Source organism: Lagopus leucura, unplaced genomic scaffold, assembly GCF_019238085.1.
Source record: "Lagopus leucura isolate 7727_CA_CO unplaced genomic scaffold, USGS_WTPT01 Super-Scaffold_100001, whole genome shotgun sequence".
NCBI lineage: Eukaryota > Metazoa > Chordata > Aves > Galliformes > Phasianidae > Lagopus > Lagopus leucura.
In genome coordinates, this window is record NW_024962262.1 from 102823119 (window position 1) to 102840240 (window position 17122).

Sequence of the window (17122 nt, forward strand, 5' to 3'; positions counted from 1 at the left end):
CAGGAAGAAAGAAAGAAAGGAAGGCAGGAAGAAAGGAAGGCAGGAAGAAAGGAAGGCAGGAAGGCAGGAAGAAAGAAAGAAAGAAAGGAAGGAAGGCAGGAAGAAAGAAAGAAAGAAAGAAAGAAAGAAAGAAAGAAAGAAAGAAAGAAAGAAAGAAAGAAAGTTGCCGGGGTGGTTCCCCTCGGGGCGGCTCCAGAGCGTATTCTCGGGACTCTCCTTTCCCGAAGTCCCCGGGAAGGCAGGAAGTGGAGACGGGCTGAACAATGCCGGGCCTGGCCGGCCGGGCCGGAGTTAACCAGGAGCACACAAAGCGGCGCCGGCCGAGTGCCACCGACTTACCTGAAGAGCGCGGAGCGGCGAGCAGGACGGCGAGACTGCGCGGCGGCGGGGGGAGGCAGCGTTCGGGCCGGAGTTTGATCGGAAAAGCGAGGGTTTTGATTTTCCCTGGAGTTTGAAAGGAGTGAGTGAGGAACGCGTGGAATGAAAGTTGGTATGAAATGAACGCGACTGAGGGAGGGCACTCCCGGCTAATGTAGAGGATGGAAGAGGGTTAGGGAGGGGACTGGCCGGGGGCAGAAGGGGGAGGCGACAGAAAGGCCGAGGCGGGGTTGTGAGCAAAATCCAGAGGGGATCGGCCCTCTCCGGCTCGGGGACGTGCGCGCTCAGGGAGGGGAGGGGGGATCGTGGGGCAGCGGCCGGAAGAAAAGCCCGCAGGGGCGGGCTGTCCCACAATCGGGAGCGGAGGAAGGAAACTCCAGGCGGCCGCGAGGGAAAAGCCGGGAGCAGAGCCGAGCGGGCTCGGCTGTCGGGAGCGGAGGGGACACGGCCACCTCCAGAAAGCAGTGCGGCGGTGAGGGTCGGCAAAAGAAGTTGCGATCGCTGTTCAGGACGGCTCGGCTCCAAACGGCGGACAAGCCGCAGAAACGCCGCCGCTTGCCTGTTGTTTTCCCGGGCGTGGGGGTACGCGGACGAGAAACCAGCGCCCGCGCCGGAAGCCCCGGGGCTACAGATCATTCAGTCGCAGCCCGGGCGGTCATCTAGCAGCTGCCAGCCCCCGTGCAGTCCCCTTCGGCTGCCGGGTCAAGCGCTCTTGAGAGCCACGCTTCGGCCCTTCAGCGCGGTGATCGCAGGCCAGCACAGCCTCACGTCTAGCCCTTTGCAGCCAGGCCTGACTCACAGGCTTCTTCGGAGCTACTTCAGGAATGCGGCTTTCACCCCGCGTAGCTAAACGGCTGCAACACAAGCCAGCCCCAGCACCACTGAATTGCGTGTTTAGAGACAGTTTAACTGTTTCGAGAGCATCCGAGATAGGAAACTGTTCACGTAACACCAATGGGATGTCCTGTCTGGCTTTTCTCAAACCACTCTTCTAGGTAGTTGACTTTAAAATGACTCCCACTGTTCCGTGGGCGCTCTGTGCATCCCTTCTCCCTTTCTGCCTTCTCTTCCCAGACTTCCCTCATCTGCAGAGCACTTTCCATGACCAACCCATCGCTGCACTGAAAATATACATTCACACCTAACTGGCACGGCAGGCAAAGTAGGCAGTCCCAGCTGCGTAGCAGTCATTTGTCCTGTCATGCCTGCCAGACTTGCCTTGGGGCAGGTTTGAATTAGATCTGACAGCTGGTCTAGTTCACTACACAGTTTCTCTTTTCCTATCTCATCAATCAACTTCACCTCTTAAGCTAGCCTCCTAACACATCTATTTCTGAATCTTCAACCCTCCTTACTAGCCCACCGTGCTCACAGCGATCCAGAGGAGAGACACTGAGTTGTTTTCCTGAATACCTATTTTATCATCTCTCCATTCTTTGCCAACACTGCTCATCTCTTCTTCGCAGCAGCAGATACACAGCACATCGTCACCATTAAGTCCCAAAGGTCCTTCTTGGTCTTTTACAAACGTTCCTTTCTCAATGGTCATTTCTGATCAGTGGATCAGTCTTCCACCATGCTGATCTTCTTTCTTCTGATTTTACATTTGGACACGGATCATTGTTAACACCTGAGAAAGCAGGATCATAGTCAAAAACAAGCCAAGGGAATTTACCTAATTCTCCTTCAAGCAGTATTACAGTGGAGCACTTTTTCTCTGCCTGGTTGTTTCTATCTCATTTTTAATTATTTGAATTAACTTAAAACAAAACAAAACAAAACAATCTACTTCATTTATTCGCGCAGAAATATCCCTCCCAACTTCAAACTCCATTATGCATCTCATGAGACCTAAAGAAAATTTTCTTTGGACTATTGAGATAAAGCGCTATCATACTAATTGGTTTGCCCAGCTCCTTCCTAATGTGCTCCTACTTGTCTGCCTCTGTTGTTTCTTGTGTCCTAAGTTTTATTTAGAACATTTTAAGGAAGAATTCATCATTGTGTGCCAGATGAGCCCCACATCTTATTCAGTGGGGCTGCTCTCCAGCATCTCATTCTCCAGTCGGTGTGGAAAAAGGCATACACCAGCCCAAGGAAAAAACTGAATGACGCAATGGACTGTTAAAGACTGTTCTAAGAGCAGTGGATGCAGGGACACTTTAAGAGCACTGAGATATACATTTAGTAAATCAATGGAATCAAGTGAATTTAGTGAATCAAGACAATGTGCAGAGGCGAAAGCCATTTAAATGGCCTTGCAATGTTGCTGCCTGGCGTGTCATGCAGCTGCTCCTATATCTGAGTTGGGCCACTGAAGAACATCAAAATATAAAGCAGGTGGATCGGGCTATTAAAATTGAAGTGGTTCAGGAAGATCTCCACTGGCAACATAAGGGTGAATTTTTTATAGCTTGATCGGTCCACCATACGTCAGGCCACCTAGCAAAAGATGCAACATACAATGGGCTCAAACATGCAAATGTTCGAGTGGAAGACTTGACCACGGACACTAGTGCACAGGTTATCCACAAATGCACAATGTGCTTCAATCAAGGAAGCCAAGTGGATAAAGCCTCTCTGGTATGTAGAACAATGGCTGAAATATAAATACGGGGTGAGCTGATGGATATCACACTTCCAACAAATCTGATACAGTAAGCACCACATGCTTACAGTGGTGGAGGTAACCACCAGGTGGCTAGAAGCAAATCCTACGCCCCATGCCACTATCCAAAACACTATCCTGGGCCTTGAGAAGCAAGACTTACAGCTAAAGGCACCCAAGAAAGAACTGACTGAGGCAGTGTAAAGAGAACTTCTCTCCCAGAAGAGAGCAACTTCTCTTTACCCCGAGGGCTATTGCTGTTCTGTTACTGTTTCTGCTCAGAAGGAAAGACAAAAGCTGTCCCTAAGTCACTTGACCTCCCCTTTTGATCTTCTGGCTCATTTCTGCTCCCAGCCGTATTGTATCATCTTGCTTAGAGTAAGGCCTTTGGCTTTTCGGACTCTCTCTCAATTTATTTGGTTTGTTAACTTCAATTGTATTATATTGTATTATAGTGTGCTATCTTGCATTCTGATATCTTCTTTAGTAAATGAGTGTCTTTCTCCTCAGGTTGTTGCTGCTGCTTTTTTTTTAGGCCCATCTCTCTACCCTTTTCCCTTTTCCCTTCCCTGCGGCATAGGTCCCCCTGCCTCACTACTCATGGAACCGCGCCAAAACAGCCTGTAAACCGTTGACATCCTATCACACCAGCCCATGGAAAAAACTGAATGATACAATGGACTGTGAAAGACTACTCTGGGAGCAATGGGTACTGGGACACTTTGAGAGCGTTAAGGTACACATTTAGCAAAGGCCGCTTTGTTAGTTAACACTAGAGGATCTGCCAATTGAGCTGACACTGCCTAATCAGAACCCCTATGTGCTGTAGAAACAGATAAAGTTCCCCCAGTGCACATGATAAAGAGCATGCTGGGGAAAATAATCCGAGTTATTCCTGTTTTGGGCAAGCCTATCCGTGGGACTACTTTGCTCAAGGACTGGGGTGGATGTTGTGGGTAACATGGTAGGATGGGGAATTCTGATGTGTATCTCGGGGGGATTTGATTCTGGGGGGAGAACACACAGTGGTAGTGCCTCCTATTTATTTCCATGGAAACTACAACAGACATGGAGAGCCCAACGTGTGACAGAGCTACAGAACAGTATTTTTCAACATAGTCACCACCATTAGCCATGCATCTTTGCCAGCCACGAACGAGAGTGCCGCACGTGTAAAAATCTGCACCAGCAGAGGTGATCCACTGTTGCCGTCACCGCTGAAATGCACCGCCCCGCCCTTCACTGCACTAACATCCACTATCTGTTATTTATAAATGCTCAGGAAGCGTCGATGAATGTCATCGGATGCAATTTCTTCTGCACGGAGAAATTCAATTCCACGTCTTTGCTTCACACGCGCTTGCATGTCTGATGCCATTTTGCCAGACTGCCCCTAAGCTGTCATCTGTCACACAGCAACAAAATGAAACGGAATATTAGCAGGAAGGTTCAGCCTCTACTGCCATGCCACCAACATCTGCCTTAGACATTATGGGCAGATAAAGTAGGGGGCGTTACTTTTGAAGAGGCCTTCATGTGTTAATTGCTATATAATACCGTATGTCATCACCAGTGTGGTTGCTGTATCAATATTACTCCAGTAAGTTACACAGATTAACAAAGGATGAACCTTGATGGAACCGAGCAAGGGTGGTGGTGATTAACCAGGGTACTTTGGCAAGTGCAGGACCGGAAAGCATGATGTAAACGGTATGGAATAAGCGTGGATATTGTCCTGGTTTCGGCTGTGATAGTCACCTGCCATTACTCAGGTGACTGGCTGGGCATCAGTCAGCAGGTGGTGAGCAACTGCACTGCGCATCATTTCCTAGACACACACACACAAGCTGCTCCAAAAGTAATGCCTCCTAACTTATTACATTGGCCCACAGCATCAGAGTCTGTAGTTCTCCAGTCCACCAGAAGTGGATTTGCTCCGTGTTTTGTACCAGATCATTGCGTAAGACAAACCAGAGATCACACATGCAGTAGGCATATCCTGAATTCCAAAACAGAGGATTCAACTTCACGCACTTTCCCTCTGCATCTCTAGTGGAGCTTCTTGTGATACAGCAGTGGGTGAAAAGCCTAAAGTACATGCTTGGCCTCTCTATTCCTTTTAATTTCTTACAGCTTTTCAAGCTCTATGACTGCTTAAAGGAATTTCATTCCAACTCTCAGTGCTTCAGGTAGGACAACGAGAGTCTAAGAAATTCTGTTGCCTGAGGTAACAGAAAGTTTCAGGATAATTTACCCCCATCAGGCAGTAAGAGACTTTCAGGGACGGTCATTGGCACCATACCAAGAAAGATCACTAAGATTTGGAGAAAATTCTGAGGCAAGGTGTGTCTGCTGATGTCTTGTAAGTAGTGACACACAAGTTGAAGTTTGCCCAGATTGCCCCCTGCTACTGAAGCTAGTTTATCAACAGCCCTTTTGCACAAAGCAGCACCCCTGTATGGAGTGGTTCTTAGAAATGCAGACTTGTACTAAACACATCATCAAGGGAGTATCAACACATTGATACTCTCCCCTCCCACAGCAACCTGTCTCTTTCCCCAGAACTAAGATCCAAGGCTAAAGCCCATGGCAAGGCAAGCAAAAGCATTTGTTCATACTCTGGTCCAGCCAAAGCACCTTGCTAGAAGTGGCTGCAGTAAAGATGATACTCAGCTGTGCCCCTGCAAAAACTTTATTGAGTATGTAGATGCATGATTCATCATTTGTCTGGAAGCAGTAGGATTAGCTCTTTCCATGGCCATTTTCTCTCTTGACATGAGGTCTAAAGAAGTGGGAAGAGTAGCCCTATTGCAACGGGAGAAACATACCTTTCATTCCCAGAGGTCAATTGCCAGAGAAAATACCAGTATTCACTTTACAGGTTCCATTTCACGTTTTCAGCTGATGTCTGAAATGAAAGCTGCTTTAACCACTCCGTAGAAATCCATCTTATTGCAACTGTGACTCCACCAAGCCCTCTACGTACATTTTATGAGCTGGGCAAAAAAAACCGGATGAGGTTTAACAAAAGCAAGTGTAGAGTCTTGCATCTGGGGAGGAATAATTCCATGCACCAGTACAGGTTGGGGGATGACCTGCTGGAGGGGAGCTCTGCGGAGAGGGACCTGGGTGTCCTGGTGGACGACAGGTTGGCCATGAGCCAGCAGTGTGCCCTTGTGGCCAAGAGGGCCAATGGCATCCTGGGATGCATTAAAAAGAGCGTGGCCAGCAGGTCGAGGGAGGTGATCCTCCCCCTCTACTCTGCCCTGGTAAGGCTTCATCTGGAGTACTGCGTCCAGTTCTGGGCTCCCCAGTACAAAAAAGACAGGGATCTCTTGGAAAGAGTCCAGTGGAGGGCCACAAAGATGGTGAAGGGCCTGGAGCATCTCTCTTATGAAGAAAGGCTGAGTGAACTGGGTCTGTTCAGCCTTGAGAAAAGAAGACTGAGAGGGGACCTGATCCAGGTCTATAAATATCTAAGGTGTGGGGGGCAGAATGAATGGAGACAGGACAAGGGAAAACGGCCGGAAACTGCAGCACAGAAAGTTCCGCACAAATATGCGCAAGAACTTCTTTACAGTGAGGGTGACGGAGCACTGGAACAGGCTGCCCAGGGAGGTGGTGGAGTCTCCTTCTCTGGAGATGTTCAAGACCTGTCTGGATGCCTACCTGTGCGACCTGCTGTAGGGAACCTGCTTTGGCAGGGGGGTTGGAGTTGATGATCTCTGAAGGTCCCTTCCAACCCCTACAATTCTGTGATTCTGTGATTAATAGGACTATGGAACCCAAAGAGTTACAGCTCTTCTCCATTCCAGCCTGGGAATGGAAGGAGAGCTGAGAAGGAAAAATGAACCAAGATTTCATGCTGCAATCCAGTTAACCATTTTTTTTCTGTTTAGCTTGAGTAGTCACTCAGTCACATATAGATGATTCTTCAGATTTCCGCCTTGGCAACTTTCAAGGCCAATGTGTCTTTGGATTAAAAGAAAATGGTAGTTTGGGCTCTCATCTAGAGGAATACAGGGCAGGTGGAACATATGGACAACGCTAAGCTAAATCATTTGCCAACTCAAATATTCCCCTAACAATGCTACAAGAATAAAGTTACCATTGTAATAAAGAGCTAGTAATTTAAGGCATGTACAGGGCTTAAAGCCATTAAACCTACACAGAAGATGCTAATAAGATGAGAACAAAGTAAAAGTAAGTAAGGACAGAGAAGGAAGAAGTGCTCAGAGTCTTTCCTACTGGACATAATTGAGGAGTGTACCCGTTTCCTCTCATACCTCGATTAGCCAGGGCTGTTCAGGGCCCATCTAGATGCTAACCCCTCTCCAGGGACTCCACTCTAGCACCAGATTAGAGAGGTTCTATCTTGACGCACATAAATAGTCCATTGCAGCTCAAACAGGCAGCTCATAGCAGCCAACCGGCCCGTTTCCCAGCTTAGCAGGAGTCAGTACTCCCACGAATGAAGGAATTGTCTAAAAAGACTGTCTGCTTTTCATTACGTTAATAGATCTCAGGAGTGCTTTCTGTAAAATCCAAATAAGCCAAATTCAGTCTTCCGGACAGTTTACTTCAGTTCAGGTATAAGCTGAGACCAACTAATGTCTGTTCCTAAGTTTTCATCCTCAAGACCAGGAAAGCTGATATCTAAAAGGATTTTGCTCAAACTGTCATTCATGGTGTCCAAAATCAGGCCCTCCATGAGCGATCGGTTTTCAGTAAAACTAGAGGCTGGTAGTTCAAGGGGCAACTGCTTACTAGATTTGTGAATAAAAGATGGAGAGCTCGTGAGGGGGCCGTGCGCTGTGTCGTTGGATTCTGTATTGAGCAGTTCCCAAGAGGACTCGGGGAGAGCATTTTTAAGGGGCGTGCTGTTAAAAGCCAGCAAGTCTTGGTTCTCCTGGAAGGCTGTGATCGGCAGCTGAATGGTTCTCACTGGACTGAAATCCAGCTCATTACCTCTCTTGGCTGACGATGCAGACTTCCAGGGGTCAAGGCCCCCTAGTGGGGGGGTAGTAGTCGCTGCTTTGCAGGGAGTGGAAGAAACTGGCAACTTGTTGAACATCTCTTTGACTGGTGTTTTAAAAGGCCCCTCTTCCTCCTGCAGGCATCTCAGCTGTGATACATTCTCTAGAGGCTGGTTTTCCTGCAGTAAGGGGAGGTCTGCCCCTAACTGGAAAGGATCAAATTCATTGCTCTCTGGAAAGATGACGACAGGCTCTTCTGAGCAAGGCAGTGCTAGGTGTTGTTTCCTTCTGGATCTGCTCATTTCCCGCCTCTCACATCTCTTTATAACTAATGTGTCAGAAACACCCTTAGATGGTGACTTCAGTATAGTGAAACATTTCTTCTCTGTCATGGCTGAGGCTGGGACAAACAAGTCTGGCTCTTCCTTTACAGTTATGGTTGAAGCAAAAGGGGACAGCCAGTCCCCCAGCTGTGAGCTTTCCTCTTCCTTAATGCAGAGTGCCTCAGGGAAAGAAGATGATTCCTCACCAAGCTGACAGTTGTTCTCCTTCAGACAATGTGTTGGGGAAAAAAATCCTTCATCAAATTGGCTCTCCTCCTTTGCCGCAGCTATGGGTAAAGAGGATGACTCTTCAATAGAGAGCGACATCTACAAAAAAAAAAACCAACAAAAACAAGCAACATGCAGTCAGTAAACAAGAATCTTAACCACTCATAATGCGAATGACAGTGGAAGATAAAAAAAAAAAAAAGACCAGCAGCTATGGACAGCAGGACAAGTAAAAGGAGGATCTTCATAGTGAGGCAGCAATAACAACAGCTAGACATTGATCTGCCTTTGAAATTGATACAGAGATATCACAATGGGAAGGATTTCAGCTACTTGTCTTGAAGTTACACCCTTTAGAGTATATCTGCTATGAGCAGCTTCGAGGACAGGCAGGTGAACATTTCTGTGTTTGATCCTCCTTACACTATTTATGTATGCAATAACAAAAAGTGTGATGGCATACTTCATAGAAATGAAGAAAAAAATCAAATAAGAATATTAAAATTATCAAAAGAAAAACGCACAGGGGAAAAGAAATCATAGGAGGAGAGAATGTAAATGAGCAGATGCATAAAGGAAAACAGGATCAATATTAGAAAGAATGGAACGAGAAGAAGCCTAACAATGCTTGTGTGCCTGAGACAGTCCTTGAGACACGAAGAGAAAGATCTGTTCGATTACATTTTTTCTTCAGCTCAGAACACCAAGGAACTCTGCAAAATTAGCAAAAAGCATTTATTAGAAGCCTCTAAGATGTTCAACTTGTAAATAGATGCTCTTTCAGAAGCAATGCCTTATAACACAGCTTCCTCTTTAGAGCTATAAAAAAGTATCTGAGTGTTTCAGGGGCAGAAGAAAGCCATTTCCTCTAGTCCTATTTGTTTTCATCTGAGTGGGGAAGAAACATGGTCTTGACTTTTCAATCCAGAGTACCCACTCCTCTAGTGAATTAAATTAACCTATGTTAATACATACTGCTGTATGTTATACAGCAATTCAACCAGCAGGTATAGTCACAATACAGACAGAAAAGGAAAAGCAAGAATTGTCACCTAGCCAGAAGCTCACATGCTTGGAGGACCCAGTGAAGATGCATAAAAGAACCACATGAAAAACACAATCCATGGAAGAAAATAGCTATGGAGAAAACAAACCATACAAAACACATACACTCATTCCACCAGTCCCCTACAAAGAAGGAAAAAAACAGAAACAAAGAAAACAACCTTTGGAGCAATGCGCACACGTTTATTGCTCCGGAAGGTCTCTGAGCTGTTGTGGGATGCTCCCTGTACCGTAGATAGAGGAACCTTCAAAGAAGGCTGCAAGACGAGAGGCTGACTCATTGGAAACTGGATCGGAACAAGGTAGGAGTTGATGCGAGGAAGCAAAGGCTTCATCTTTCGTCCTGGAAGAGAAAAGAATAGATTTGCTAGCCTCCTACCCTTCTTTCACTGCATATGGAGAACCAGACACCTAACCGTAAGTGCTTCTAAATAATTCCAGATAACCATTTGGTCAATTACTTTCATTTGCCTTCTTTGCTAGTTTTGAGGATACAAATCCCAAGCCAGAAGCTTTGATGAAGAGCAAAATATAACCTTCCTTAAGGTCCTAGACCTCAAACTGGGGCAAGCTCTGTTGTCACTCGGTTTGAACAGCTAGTTCCCTCCATCTTTCTATCACATCCTCTCTCAGAGAGGACAGCACTACTTTTAGCCCCAATGCTGAGGGATGGGAACAGCTGTAGGAAGCCTTTAAGCAGGCAAATCTGGATAACAATTAACATTTTTATTCCTATGGCAATCTGTGAAAGCACCTGAAATTTATGGGAATTATTCTTTTTAGTCTAGCCTGAAGTAAACACTCACGTGCATTTTGGGATTCAGTTTTGCTGCTATTGTTGCTTCCCATGTTCTTCTGGGGATCTGAAACATGTTGCTTTTGCTGCTGTAAACATTGTGAAATAAGAAAGAGAAGAGAGAAGAATAAAAGAATTCATCTTTGTTCTGCTGCCTTGTTCAGAACTGCAAATCAGAAGCCTGTACTGAGCTAATAGAAACAGCAGTCGTAGAGCCAGCATGAGTGCTGGGTGTTATCTCTGTGATACTTGCTGTTTTACAGCTATGCCATCTCATGGCTAACTACTAAAAATTCACACAGAAACAGAAATGGTACAACAGAGCTGCTCCAACAACAGTCTGCAGTAGAGCTGACCTTGTTTGGGTGTCCTCAATGCAGAAATGTGATTAGCATACATTTATTTGTGTATTTGATCTCTATACAAACCATAGACCTGAAAATCAAGCAAAGGCACAGGAGGAGCCAATGGTCTAAGCAGAAGGAATGAAGCCCAGGGCTGTAGTGGTGACAAATAGTGTCTGATTAATTCATTGAAAATCCATCACTGTTAAAACTGCTGAGTTCAAGAGACAGCAAACAGGTTTATCCTTCACAGTACAGCTGGTTTCCAGAAGTTAAAAAGGAGTACAGAGAGATCCTATTCTTCTTGATTCTGAGACTCAGAACAGGCTGGGACTGCTTCCTCAGAGGTGGAGGTTGTACCTGAAACCCACTGTCTCAGCTCTCTCTGAAGTCTCAGAAAGCTGCCCACTGCAGCCTATTTTAGCAGTAGACTTCTAGTTGCTCAAAACTGTACAGCTCTTGCCAGCTGTAGACAGGACATATAACTTGAAGGTAATTAGCTTGACTCCATTCCCCAAAAATGGGTGTACACAGAGCTCTACAATCATGTGCAGCAGTGATTCTGTCCCCCTCCCCACATCTCTTATCTTTTTCTAGCAAGAGGAAATTAGAAGTCCAAGGCCCAGGCCAGAGTCTTACTGATTCAGAGTGCTCAGACGATGTTGACCCCAAGTCCAGCGGCTAGTGGCAGCAAGGCAGTGAGAAGGAGAAAAATAAGAGGAAATTACCAACAATAAAAAGGGACAAATTAATCTAGCATAATCTGAGCAAACCAGAGAATGAATCTGCCCTCCCATTGCACAAAACATAGAAGAGACTAAAAACATCTTTAAAAAAATCTGAAAAATTTCCTAGATAGGGAAATCCAGCTGGGACAGAACAATTCTATCTTGTGAGTGTCTAGTCAAACAACAGAGGAAATGCTGGTCTAAGTCAGTGGAAAGCTTCTCATTAGAACTTTGCCACAGTCCTATGGAAACAGGTCGAACAAGCTAATACATTTGGCGTGATACCTGAAGAATGAATGCATCCCAAAGAAGCTCCAGCAGCAAAAGCCACAGCACCCTTTTCTTTTTTCCTCCAAATACAGAGATCATCTATTTTTCAGGAGAAGCAACTGAATTTAGCTTCTACATAGAGGCTGATGCCACTGAATATTAACTTTCCTTTCAAATTAAAGTGCATCTGTTTAGTGTGGCAATTAGGGACTGGATAGCTGTCCCAGTTTCTTTGCATGAAGCATTCACCTTAAACACTTGGTCCAATGTTAGGCAACGGTTGGCATCAGGGTGAATAGTCCAGAATGAGATTTTACCATTAGCAGATGTCTCACGGACAAACATATCATGTAGGGACAGGTTATGCCGAATAGAATTCTGTGGAGAAAGGAACAAGGAAGAAGTTTAAAAACAGCATTTTTGTTATCAGCACAGAAAGGTCTATCTCAAACGTGACTGTCTAGCAGGAAGATTCCATTCTAAAGCTCAAAAGTGGACGTTATTATTCAGTGCAAACCCAGCCAACTCTACCATTAAGTCTCTTATTCTCTTTATACACAAGATCCTCCTTCTTACTTCAGTGATCAAATATCCCACCACTTTGCCTAAATGGAACGAGAAAAAGAATTAAAAAATTCAAATGTGGAACATTTGAAAGGAGAGGATATTTGGGGTGGGGTTTTAAATTAATTTCAATCTTGCTCTGCAGGCTGGGAAACAACTTTTCATTTTCAGCTGGAATGCTTTCACAGGTTTCACCTGGTGGCCAACTGGAAATTGAGGGCCTGCTTGTTACCTTCCAACCTGGCTTAGCCACATGCTTAAAATATGGGAAATGATCCTCAATCCAGGTATAGATGTCTTTCAGAGTCATACGCTTCCTCTCAGTGCTGTTGATGGCAAACTGGATCATGGCCATGTAGGAGTATGGAGGTCGTTCTGATACTGAATCCTGCCATGAGGAGGAGGGAATGGCAACAGCAGCAGAATTCTCAGTCTGAGAGACAGAAGAAACAATGTATGAGTGCTTGAATAGTTGACAAGGGCTGGATATTCCATGTACTGCTATTTAAATTGGTAAAGGGAGTGCTCAGATTATTTAGAGATTGTCACGTCTAGTTCTTGCAAGTCTTCTAATACAGATGGATTGCATCCTCATCAAAAGTTTTAGCGTATACTGTTGTCCTCTCCTACTTACCTTGATTCTTCCCCGTAGTGGCATCTGGTTCTCTTTCTCCGTGCCTTGCTTCACAGAACAGGGAGTTAGTCCATCAGTTCTCATCTTCCCCAGCCACTGGATGTTAGTGAGACTATTATCCAGCACAGAGCTCGTTGTCTCACCACTGCCTGTTGGGAAAACAAGCCCAAAGCTCTGCTTATTTACAAGTGTCTCTTCTCTTCCTTCATCTCAAGTGCCAAAAGGAAAGTAATAACAGATACTTTTTGAAAGGGTATCCCTGAATCAGGATAGGAATAAGATGGTATTGCAAAGCTAAAGCTTCTCGTTCATATACCTTGAGTTCCTGAAAAAAGCTGTACCATTAAAAACAAAACAAAAACTAAAACAAACAAATCATAACATTCAAACCAAATGATTGTTCTCAACCAAAACAGGAAAGTTGACTCCAGCACTTTGAGAATTCAAGCATTTTTAGCTAAAGGATTAATTAAGTAAACAAAAGTCAAGGAAAGTGGCATAAACTCCAACCTGGCACATAACCCAAGTAGCAGTCAAAAATTCTCCATGGTTTTGAACATCAACAGTAGAAAACTAATTTTTTTTTTTTTTTTTTTTTTTTATGGTGGGGTTGTTTTCAGTAATACAGTTACTGGAGCTATCTATTGGTTCCTCTCAGATAGCAGTAGCCTGTGGGATAAGATTTGCTGTAGCCCAAATCTATATAGCTGTTTTAAATTCCAAATACAAATATGATCTGAGAAGCAAGTCAAAGTAAAATCAATCCAATTTCGAACATTTGCCCACCAGCTTCAAGAGACAGCCAAGAAGGAAACACTTGCTACCCAATTATAAAAGGGTCTGAATCATTTCTCTTTCAAAGGTCTAGGCCCCCTTTTGTCACTGCCTAAGGCACTCCATTCATGAGTCCTTTGCCTCATGTTTTGTTCTTCTAGACTAGAATTTTTATCCAGTACAGAAATTTTGCTTTTTTGTTTTGTTTTGTTTTGTTTTCAAATGCCAGGACTGTTTCTTTCAAAGTATATCCATCAAGATCCCTCAGATTCCATTACACATGCACAGCTATTTTGTAGTTAATTGAATAACTTTCACTGCTGCATAGTGAGATCCAAGTACTATGCTCATTGTCCCAGTTTGCATCCCTTTATCTTTCAGAAGGAGAAAAGGGTAAGGGTTACATACTGTTTTCCGGTTTCTGTGCAAATGAAGAATCAATTCCTGAATGCCAGTCCATTGATCCACCTGCAATTTCAGGTGTCTGTGAAATATTCTTCTCTCTTACTTGACTATTCGAAGACCTAGTCACTGTGCCAGGTTTCTCCACTGAGGGAAGGTGCTGTGATAGTATCAAACCTGCTGAACGAGAAGTTCCCCCACTGCTAATGAGAATGAACTTATTGGGCCCATTGTTGCCACACTCTTTTCCTTTTGCTGTCAGGGCCTCTATGATGCTTTGGATATCTGCATTTGTAGGGATGGCCACCACTTGTGTGTTGGGCATGGTAGGATGGTTCATTATCTTTATTCCCGCTGGAAATTTCTGCAGGCCACAGTCTATTTTGTCTCTGCATTGGCTGTCCTTTTGGTCCTCCTGGCTGTGCTCCTGCTTAGGTGTCTTTTCATCGTGACCACTGTTCTCATCTCTACCTGAAGTACTGGATACCTCCTTCTGTAGAAGGGTCAGTTTCCTTCTTTTGAGAATTAAGGGCCTGCGAGGGCTGGTCCTCATTATTTATCTGAACAGTTACTCTCCATTGAAAATGAGAGGAACAAGTCCTGCAAAACAAAAGATACAACATAAGTGCACAGTAGACAGTAGGAATAGATAAAAGAGGTCAGCAAATACATTGCAGGTCTTTCACAGCACACATGTTCTCAGCAATTTCCATGCTGCTAGAAAACAGAGAAAGAAAAACAAAAATGAAAGTTTGTAACAAGATTGACTAGGAAAATATACTTTACCTCTTTTATCAACAGCTTGTGGAAGCATGATATGAGAAATATTTGCAGAGTAAATAGTTGCATCAGAAGCTGAGATCCATGATGTATGTAATAACAAGGAAAGCACGTATATCTGTATATCTAAAGGCTGGGAAAGATCTGGAACTCTTCAGTCTAGAGAAGAGAAGGCTGAGAGGGGATCTCAACTATTTATAAATAGTTATAAAAACTATAATATTTATAAAGTAAAGTGCAGGGGTGAAGTTGATGGGGGTAGCCTCTTTGGTGGCAAGCAACAATAGAATAAGGGTCAATGGGCAGAAACTGGAACAACAGGAAGTTCTATGCTAATAGAAAGAACTTGTTTACTGTCAGAGTGATGCAGCACTGGAACAGGCTTCCCAGAGCTGTTGTGGACTCTCCTTCTCTGGAGATATTCAAGACCTGTCTGGATGTCTACCTGTATGAGGAACCTGCTTTAACAGGGAGGTTGGACTTGATCTTCAGAGGTCACTTCTAACCCCTACAATTCCATGGATCTATGATACCATTTTGTTTTTCTTCACAATTATTCCTTAGCTCTGTATTTATCTACCACCTCTAATTTCTCAGACCTAGAGAAATAGTTTCCTCATTCTAGTCAGCTGTTTATAAATATCTGAAGTATAGGAGTCAAATCAGTGGGGACAAACTTTTATCAGCAATAGAACAAGGGGCAACAGGCAGAAACCAGAACATAGGAAGTTCCAGGCTAACACAAGGAAGAATTTCTCTACTGTGAGAATGATGGCACATTGGAACAGGCTGCACAGAGAGGCTGTGGAGTCTCCTTCTCTGGGGATATTCAAAACCCATCTGGATGCTTCCCTGCGTGAGCCACTGTAGGGAACCTACTTTAGCAGGGAGGTTGGACTCGATGATCTCTAGATGTTCCCTCCAGCCTCTACAATTCTGTGGTATCTGCTTTACAGATGTTAATACTTAGCTGTGAAGTGACTTCGCCACACTAGCCAGTAAGCTGGAGGGGTGAGAAACCAGAACACAGAAATACCACTCTGCTGTAAGCAACAGATCACAACCTAAAAAAAAAATACATGGATTTAAGAGCTGGCAAAAGATGCGGGAAGCAGAAATTGCCCTGATCATTAGAAGTATACAATACTTCTAACACAGAAGATAGGCACTTCAAAATAAAGGCAAAGTAAGTGCTTTAGTCACTTCTGTAGATCTGAGTAGCACTAGATAGATTCATGATAGAGCAGTAAACAATTTAAATTTCAAATTTTTGCGTGACAGATAATTTAGATTATATAGTGGAAGGTACTGCTTTCAGGGTAAAAAGCTGAGAACATCTTCTGAGAACAATACTTATAAATATAATGTCATTTAAGAATTAGATGTAGAGACATTGCCTCTTGCAGCAAGCCACTGGAGAAAAGAAAAAAAAGTTGCACTTATTGTTATCATTGGGGAAGGTGGGCAGAACAAAAACGAACAATGAAAAAGGCATTTTACATTAGTAGTTTTGACTGGCTTTACAAAAAAAAAAAAAAAAAAAAAAAAAAAACTCGCAGTAAGAAACACCTGCAAAGACACAAAATGGAAAACGTCCATCAGATGAACTGCTCTGTGAGAAGGAATAAGTGGGTTCAGAGGCTGCACAGCAGCTGAAGGCCAGAAACAGAAACATACACGCAGGCTGTAGCATTCAGGCACACGCAGAGCCTTTTGCAAGGTTCTCTGCTCACTTACAGAAAGGTCTCCTTAAGACAACAACGGAGGCATAACTATCAGCCAGCCCCCAGGAAACCGCACTTCCTAGAGGAACAAATAATTTCCTAAACAGGCCAAACGCTGTTTTCAGCAGCGGGGAGTAACACCAGAAGCACACAACTCCATTGAGCTATGAGAACGAAGCAAAAACCAGGATACTGAAGAGCTAAGCAAGTACCCCCTCAAGCCTACATCACCCACTCCAAACCTCAACCCTGACCTCCTGGATTGCCGGGTGCTGCCAACCCCGACGCCCTCGCCAGTGAATCCCGCCCGCTCTCCCAGGATCCCTCCATCTAGGCATTTGCCTCCGAACTCTCAAAGGAGATCTCACTAGGCAACCCAGCTCCTCACGGGGAACGCCCAAGCAACGGGAGATCACAGCACGACAAGGAATGAACGCTGAGCCTTGATCACAACTCACCCCCTCCCCAGCCGAGCAGGAGACGCGCAAGGCAAAGTTAGCTTCAGGACTTCCGGTCGCGGTCACCGTC

The 17122-nt window shown here is 44.6% G+C and overlaps 2 protein-coding genes across 2 annotated transcripts in view; both read right to left on the reverse strand.

Annotated features, from left to right (window-relative positions):
• Nucleotides 1-1014, reverse strand: part of LOC122177463 — a 20266-nt gene extending 19252 nt beyond the window's left edge. The window contains exon 1 of the mRNA XM_042866843.1: nt 340-1014. Coding sequence (XP_042722777.1) covers nt 340-1014 — 675 coding nt within the window. The remainder of the gene's footprint in view (nt 1-339) is intronic.
• A 5812-nt stretch (nt 1015-6826) lies between these two features.
• Nucleotides 6827-17119, reverse strand: FOXM1 (forkhead box M1). Its single transcript, XM_042867879.1, has 10 exons — nt 17053-17119; nt 14097-14690; nt 12915-13063; nt 12513-12713; nt 11966-12094; nt 11732-11815; nt 11358-11399; nt 10385-10463; nt 9740-9921; nt 6827-8612 (listed from the first exon to the last, which is right to left on the reverse strand). Exons 2-10 carry the CDS (start codon nt 14641-14643, stop codon nt 7563-7565), a joined length of 2463 nt encoding a protein of 820 aa, XP_042723813.1. The 5' UTR covers nt 14644-14690; nt 17053-17119; the 3' UTR covers nt 6827-7562.
• Between the last annotated feature and the right edge of the window lie 3 nt (nt 17120-17122).